The following is an 8,585-nucleotide window of genomic DNA, read 5'->3' as shown; positions in this document are numbered from 1 at the left end:
TTACATCACTGGTTTTTGAGTAATTTTCCAGAAAATACAGAACCCTCTAGTGAACTCAAGACTGGATAAACATTTTTTTTCCTTTCTTACTTTCAACAGGCTGATGAGAAGTCACCCTCCCACACCCAGAGGCCATGCGCTATGAACCAGATTTCTCTGGAGCTTACAAAGAAAGAGACACTCCTTTAGAAAGCAATCCAGTTCACGAGCTTTAGTCAACTTTTGCTGGACTGATGCCCCTCAGAGCAATTCTGTGTTCTATTGAATTAAGGGAAAAACAACCCTGAAATATATCCACTGGTGTCTTTTATTAAGTTATGCAAAATACAGTATTAATTATGACACTGCATGCATTTTAGACAATATAAATGCAAGCCTACAGAAAATGTGACAAAGAAACCCTCAATTACTTTTGAGGTAGTATACAAGGAAAAATAGGAAAGCAGAAACACAGTGGATTAAAAGAACAAAATATTAGTATCACTTTGTGCATACATTAGTCACTCATAAATACATTTGTATGAAATAACTTAAGATACAATTCCATTCTTCTTAAAAAATATACTTCTTCAAATTCACTATTTTTGTTTTGATTTCACATGACATTTTATGGTATTTTATCAGGTGGGTTTATTTTTTTTTTGTCACTGCCATCATGATTTTACCCTTTTCCTCCAAGAATTTAGGCACAGATGGCCTCATGCACAAAAATAAATAAGAAACCTGCTTGAAGGGAAAAGAATTCTGCTCAAATAGCTTAGGATAGTCTAATAAATACATTTTTGTTTATAAAAATATTTCAGGTTTATAAAAGAGGGGAGGGGACGGTCTCCCATGTGGAAAGGATGTCAAGTGAAAAGTGCTGTATAACGTTTTTGAAGAGATTTTGTTTTAAACATATAGTACCATTATGAATATATATTTTATAATAATCCTGTTTCTTAGAACCTTATTGTTCACTAGAAGTATCAAATGCTCTTTCCTTCCTGTTGTTTGCTGTCTTATTGCCAGCTGGGGAGATGCCTAGTTCAGAAGGGTTCCATATAGCTGTGCTTTTGTAAGGCTGTCCTTCCGACTCAGACCAGTGCTCCCAGTCCGCTGAAACTGCTGCTGTTTGCTGTGAATACCTGAATGACTTCCTTGATCCATGGAAGACTGGTGGATTTCTGAAGCCTCCACTGAACTCTGATTGAGGGACTCTGCTGAGCTGTTGGGGCTCACATCAACGTATTCTCTTTTCAATACTGGGCTATTTTCGATGTTTTTGCTACTGCATAACTGGACAGTGATCCTTTCGTTTTTTTGGTCTCTTGATTCCTTTGTTTTGTAAGTGGGCAACTTTTCCTGTTTACAGCTTGTGCTGATGTCAATGTTCAGGCCACTGTCTGTTCTCAGGAAGCAAGAATCCACAAGTCTGCTTTGGCAGATGTCGTCTCCCTCTGAGCAGCTGTCTGCTTTGTAACTAGCATAGATGGGGCTTGTTCGACTGTCCCCCTTCTTGATGGGGCTGCTGTAGTACTGCTCTGAGAAACTGCAGGGTGACAGCCTGCCAGCGTTCCTATAGGAGTACGCTCCAATGTCCTCCACACTCAGCTGCCTCCATCGCCCTGGCAAGTCTTCTTCTGAAAGGTGGGTGCTCCTGCACTCGTTCCTCATTTTCTGGTTTGCTAAAGCCTGCTGTGGTGTTATGGCTGAGAAATGAAAAGGTTCATTTGCATATGGAGGCAGAGTCCTGGTAAAAGTGGGTGAGTTCTCGTTGTCGTCAGCGAGCTCCATGTGCTGTGCGGGTTTGGGCTTGGCAAACCTGGGGCTCCCCTGATGCTCGTAACCCGCGGGTGACTTCCTCTCAAACAGTTCGTCTCGGTTGCTCATGTAGATCGCTTGCTGGGAGGCTGTCAGAGTGTTGGCTTGGGCATTCTCCTTCTCCTCAGATGTGACGCTGAAGCTGGAGTAGGAGCTGGAGGTTGGCAGAGAGGTAATGTACTCTGGGAAGGCTTCGTGGGAGAAGCTGGAATGGAAACCGTCTTCTTCGACAGTGCTGTCCGTGGAGTTTTGGGACCGCAGGAAGCCCACGTCTTTCACCTGCGTGTCTGCACTTGGCCGCCTCTCCCTCCTCCTCTCCTCGGGGCAGTAAAGGGCCGTGTCACTGCAGTAGATGTCGGACTTGTACTGGGGTCTTTGTCCGACTTTTCCAGCGGAGTCCTGAAAATTGAGATCCCTTGTAGATGGGCTTGACAAGTGTGAGGACAAGCTGTTGGGGTCTGGTTTTTCCAGTACTTTGGCAATGACGCAAGTGGGAATGGTGTCAGTGTAAGAAGTGTGGCACAAGGGGACAGAAAGGCTGCAGCCGTGTTTTTCCAGGTGGATGCTGACTCTTTCCTGAAAGTCGGTTGGCAACTGCAACATAAAGAGATGGCAAGGAGAAAGGAGAAAAGGGCACACGTTAATAGAGCTGTCAGATGAGTGTTGCTTATGACATTACATAGCTCACTATGCATGGTTCTTTGGCTAATGTGATGGCCACAATCTTTGTGCCTTTCTGGAAATAAATGTAATCAAATGACCTTTGCTTACTTAATATTTGTACATCTTCATCTGCTTTCCCTCATGGATAACATGTGAAGCTGAAATGTTTCCTTCCAAATTAATTCAGGTTGGGTAGGAATGATCATAGAATCGCTCAGGTCAGGAAAGGCCTCTACGCTCATTGAGTCCAGCCGTTAACCCAGCACTTCCAGGTTTACTTTACTGATGTAAATAAAGTATGTAGTAAACAACAATCTTAAAAAGGCAGGTAGGGAATTACAGCCTACAGCAACACTTTCCAGACTGTGTGCTTGGGTGTGATTTACAGTTGGAGTGTGGGTGTGCAGAGGTCTCTCTGGGGGTGAGGAAGGAGGAGGAAGAGATCAGATCTATTCTGTTCTTCTTTTGCCTTTCCTTGAGCTCATCTTGCCTACAACCCCATGCCAAACTGGCTCCCGCCCTCCAGCATCACATTTGATAAACAGTGCTCTTTGAAGGTGCAGTAAAGCTGCCTGACACTTATAGAGTGGTACTGGCTGCTGTGACAGGATTATACCTGTGCTGGGAAGAAGCAAATCAAGCTGGCTTCCTTGCCCCTTCGGTCAGACACTGCTTGTCAGATCAACCATCCATATAAGCCTCAACATGTCCTTCCATGCTGATAGAAATAAGCACTAAGACCTGAACTCACATTGTGATTCCTGTGACAGAGTTAATCAACAAGTCTCTTATGCATCAGAAATCATATAGGGTTTTTTTAGAAAGTCAGGATCAGGGCTGTGGATGGTGGTTTCACCTGCAATTCTGTCATGTGGACCAGAGGAGAGAGAGCGATGACACTCCTTGGATGCCTACTCAGGTATCACCAAACATGCTTTCCTGTCAAATTTTATCTGCCTTGCTCACTTCAGATCTCTATCAATGATCAGACAGCAATATGAGAGAGGTTGCTTCTCAGTATTTCTTGCTGGAAATCAGAAGAATTCATGTTTGGAATAAGTTTTGAGTTTGTGATTGTGATAGCTCCTTTAATATCTGTGTTGATTTATGCCACTTGGGAATTTATCCCTTCAGTGCTTGGCTGAACTCTGATTTACTCAGCACTTTCTTTTTATAACTAGAAATCAAATTCCTCTTCACAAAATCATCAGTGGTTAACCTTATGACCTTAGCAATCTCACTTCCTCCTTAAATTTGTTCCTCTAGAGGAGAGAACACTACAAATAACTGTAATTGCCCCCCTCCTCTTTATTTTTGGCAAAGGAAATTTAAGGTGCCTGCACCTTGTCATGGTCTCACATTGTATAAGATATGGATCTCCTCTTTTAGCTTCATTGGGAAATTTTTAAAGCTGGTTTAATCCTCAAACCTCAGTGTGTTGAAAATAAGGCATGTAGTGAAATGGCATTCTTGTTATTTGTAGTAGTATGAGTGTTTTTTCAATCAACAGACCTTCCAGGATATTTTGGATTAATCATTACGTTGCTAATTAACTCATATGTCTTCCATTGGAAATAAATGACATTGCCAGTCTGCTGGCAGACAGTAACATTAGTCATAGTAAGTACAGATGCAACAAAGATTGAATAAACAGGTTGTAAAATAGGCCTGGTGTAAATTGCCATAGAAATGAGGAAAAAAAAATACAGTTAACTGAATGTGAAAATGCTGTATGGGACAGCTCTTATTTCAGTATCCTGTAGCACCACTGTTTGATCTATTTTATATACGTTATTAGTATTATGAAATGTGTTAAAAAGAACATTGTTTTCTGGGCATTGCACTGGAAACTGGAATTACTAAAATGATTCTGCTGTCACATTACTATATTGTACTAGAGTTTAGGTTTCTGGATAACATACAATAGTTTATCAGGCAATATTTGCATTTGTAAGGAATTTATTGGCTGTGACAGCACATTCACACTTGCTAAATTAATAAATACTTGGACTTATGAGTGGAGACTGCCTATTGAACGGAGTATACGACAGTCTGGGAAATTGTGGGGAGAGCTCACATTTGTGATACTTCTCTGTAAATGAACAGCTAAGTGCTTTTAAAGTCCTAATTGTAACAGGTAGGGTGCTTTCAAGTGTGAGTAATGTAATGATAATTCCTGGATACAATTTGCTAAGGGAAGTCAGTTAACAGGAAAAAAATAACAGGACCAAGATAATGGTTAATTTGGAAATTCTGTCTCTGTTCAGAAAATCATTGCCTGTTTGACAGAAGAATCTTGCTCCATCTTTATTTAACAGGGTTGTTTAGTGCTCTGAAACCATCTACTGACTTATAAACGGTTTGTACATTCCAAATCTAATTTTGCAATATTCCACTGCAGAATTGCCTGAGAGACTATTTGGGGGAATGTTGACCTGATGGGATTGATGAAGGAAAAGCTATTCTCTGTAAACTTCACTGAAGCAATACATGTGAGGAAGGTGCTATTGCTTTGTGAAGGGCCTGGATCCCTAAAGACTGTCTTGTTCACTAAAATAATATTTACCTCCCCTTTAAGGAGCCTATCTCTCAAGCCTTGTTTCCTTGGAAGCGAGGATTATTAATTAAAGTTTACACCTTGGAAATCAATCATTCGGTGCTCTGGTTTCTTTACAAAAAGATATTTATTCTGTCAGTCCATTTTAAAATTAAGGTTTGGAAACTAGCTGGACTGGAAAATAGCTTCAGGAGGAAAATTGATTATATCAGGATCTCTGACGCCTGTAGCTTGTCATTTCCCTGCTCTCACCCCACTGCTCCTGCCCAGCATTTTGCATTCTAGAGCTCACAGCACTTCAGTGTTGCTAAAACCTTTGTTTTACAGGCAATCAGTGCAGGCCCATTCTACAGGATAGGAGAGGTTTTGGGGAAGAGAGTACCTTTAAGTTCCACCATGGGCTGTGATTTTGTCAGCAGCTCCCTCGACTGCACAGAACACCAGCAGGTGCACAAGGCCTCCTGCAGCTTAAAGGAAGATGTGTGCAGGAATAAAAGCCTTAAGGGCAAAAAAATGCTGGAATTTATACGTGCAAAATAACCTGCTTTCCATACAATATTTATGTCCTTGAATATTCAAGAGGCTTGGTCACATTACCTCTGAAAGTTTATGTGCCCTGTCGTAGTTCTTGCTGCACTGGAGCAGCTGAGCAGCCAAATTGCAGTCCTTCCTGTAGAGCTCCTGGAAAAAACAAAAAATAGCCTCTTTAAAGTTTGCAAAGTGCTTGTGGATTTCCCCATGCCTGATCAATCTTTTGAAAATTCACTTTGGGGAGATTTGGAGCATACTTTAACTTCTAAACAAATTAAGATGCTGTGTTTCTTGCACATCCCAGAGATATTTCCCCCTTTGCTCTGGGAAGGCTGATAAAATTACTAAGAATAAACTTTTGAAACCTGTTACAACAGAACAGTAATCTGCATTTCAGAAGATGGATGCTTACCATTAAGAACAGAATTTTATACTGTTAACATGCATGGTATTGTGAAGGTTAAAAACCATGATCTTTAAAGCAAAAAAGAAAATTTTTGCTGATTATTATCCAGACTAGCATTAAAATACTGCTTTAGAAAGTGCTAAAATAATCTTATGAGATTGTGGAGAAATTCACTGCAGAAATATACAATATGTCTTTTTTTAAAAAGGGAGACTCTCTCCTTTTGATTTTTCTTGCTGGTTCCTGGCCCCTTTAATGTCTTGCAGAATGCAGCTATAGAAATATATTAAATCTCACTGCAAATATTTGATGCTGCAGAGCAGAATATTTTCACTGAGCAAGAAGTTACCATGAGAATTCCACACAGGAAAGGAGAGAATTTAAGCAAGCTTCTTATGCTATCTTCATAGTGGATGGCTCCCACAGCCTATTTAATGGGAAAATTCGGCACACAGATTTGCCCTTCACCTAAATTTAATTTAGCACACATGACTGCGTAACTGTATCCTTCAACCAGTATCTCTGGGTCCCTGAAGGTAAGAGTTGTATGTTGTTTTTCCTTTTCCTTATCTAGTTGCCCTAGCCACAGCTGGCTACAGAAGCTGACTTTATAGGTGGGAAGAAACAAAATATACAAAGCATAAAAGTGCTATTGGCACTGGCCTGTGTTAATCTGTAAAAATTAGCATATGTTTATAGACAAATGTTGTAGAATATTGATATGATTTTGATTTTCTCTGGTGTTAATAATTTTATTGCATGCTGATTTTTATAGCTCCATTTATTCTCTTAAAAACTGATAGAGAAATTTTTCTGTGAAAAAGAAAATTTCCTCTCTTTTAAAATACCATTTTAAGGTATTTTGTAATAACATGCAGCAAGATGTTCTTGTAAGTCTATGAGGGATGGGAATAATTTTCCTATGAACATTAGTTCATATATCTTCATATTCAACGACCTTTAGATAATTTTATTTTGTGATTTTTTTCTGTGTCTTTGTGAGATTTTATCCATGCCACTTCTGCCTCAAATGTATTGCGGAGGCATACTCATTTATGTGGGTCTTAAATTTCATATCAGGACACACTATTTTCATCCGTGAAAATGTAAGAACCCAAGAATTCAATTTAGAAGTAAAATCTGTTGCACGTGCATGCGATTCTGACACGTTGCATGCACATTAAACCCATAATATATTGCTGCACAGAGTATAGCACAGACAGGTACCCTGAGTCCCATATGGCATTTCCAGGCACACAAAAATGATATCTCTCCAGAATCTAATCCTTTCTTCTAAAGCTGTATGCCTCTCTTTCTGCGCAGCGGTTGTCATGGAGAGTACAAAAAGCATTTCTGACACTTTATTTTTAGCAGCTTTAAAAATTACTACAGAAAAATTACATGTGAGCTACATGTGCCACATGCACTTTGTTCTCAACCTGCTGGGCCGAGCCATGTGACTGGACCGACTTTCTCTCCTTTAATATCTGCCTAAATGGAAACCAACCATATCTGTGGCAACTAGAACAATAACTGGCAACTAATGCCAGAAGTGTTTTCCACAGTTTGAAATATATTTTTGTATCAAAAGCATCATTTTACATTTCTGTCAGAAGAGTGACAGGAAATAGATTTGAAGGAAGAGATCTTGCCAATACAAAAACTTTCTCCCCATGTAGGATTCTTCAGTTTATCGCTTCTCTACTTAGGTATAATACTAGTGGTTTGCTTCATAGTCCTTTATTTTAAAATTTGGAATGTAACCTTTACTTTTATCAGTAATACTACACAAAATCACAGGTTATCCTGAGTTGGAAGGGACTCACAAGGATCATCGATGGCCCTGCACAGGACAATCCCCAAGACCAAGATATCAAGAGTCACACCATGTGCCTGTGAGCATTGTTCAGATGCTTCTTGAACTCTGTCAGGCTTGGGGCCATGACCACTTCCTGGGGAGCCTGTTCCAGTGCCCAACCACCCTCTGGGGAATGAACCTTCTCCTGATATCCGACCTAAACCTCCCCTGACTCAACTTCATGCAATTTTCTTGAATCCTGCAAGGGCAGAACTTTTTCTGTGACCCAACTTCAAGTCCGATGCAGTGGTACTGTTATTTGAGGTCTCTGGACCATATTCTAATGCTCAGAGTATCACTATGAATATTGAAAACACTTCAAATGTGGGTTCAAACCTGACTCCGTGAAGTAGTGTAAATGCATGCACACTTAAAGGGAGAGTTCTGCAATTTTTTTCCACCTGTATTTTAAAGCAGAAATAACTCCACTGATTTCAGCTGAATTAGTCTGGAGGTATACCTGTGCTTCCAAAACCTGAATGTAGCCCATTACATTTACCACACTCCATTACTTACAGCTGGTAGAGTTGTGAAGTAACTCTTCTTTCAACTCAACTTCTATAAAAGTAAGGGGTCAGATTGGGAACTTTTTGTTTCTGTTGGAAAGCTGTTAATTTGCACAGACAGAGTTCACATCGGCAGGCATTTTAATGGGATCAAATGCTCCCAGCTATGATTAGGAGTTCATGTGAAATTCGGGAAGATTGAATATAAGATGCTGAAAAATAAGTACTAACAGAAACATGTCCTCTGTAGATGAATTTTTT

The 8,585-nt window shown here is 40.1% G+C and overlaps 1 protein-coding gene across 6 annotated transcripts in view; it reads right to left on the bottom strand.

Annotated features, from left to right (window-relative positions):
* Positions 1-289: 289 nt before the first annotated feature.
* Positions 290-8,585, bottom strand: part of BEGAIN (brain enriched guanylate kinase associated) — a 158,797-nt gene continuing 150,501 nt past the window's right edge. For all 6 annotated transcript variants that reach the window (XM_032112835.1, XM_032112836.1, XM_032112837.1 and 3 more), the window contains 2 exons: positions 5,621-5,704; positions 290-2,397 (listed from right to left, as the gene is read on the bottom strand). In XM_032112835.1, the coding sequence (XP_031968726.1) occupies positions 1,024-2,397; positions 5,621-5,704 (1,458 nt within the window). In that variant the 3' untranslated portion in view covers positions 290-1,023. The remainder of the gene's footprint in view (positions 2,398-5,620; positions 5,705-8,585) is intronic.

Source organism: Corvus moneduloides, chromosome 6 (genome assembly GCF_009650955.1).
Source record: "Corvus moneduloides isolate bCorMon1 chromosome 6, bCorMon1.pri, whole genome shotgun sequence".
Lineage (NCBI taxonomy): Eukaryota > Metazoa > Chordata > Aves > Passeriformes > Corvidae > Corvus > Corvus moneduloides.
Note: the sequence above shows the minus strand (reverse complement) of the source record. Positions and strands in the feature narration are given on the sequence as shown.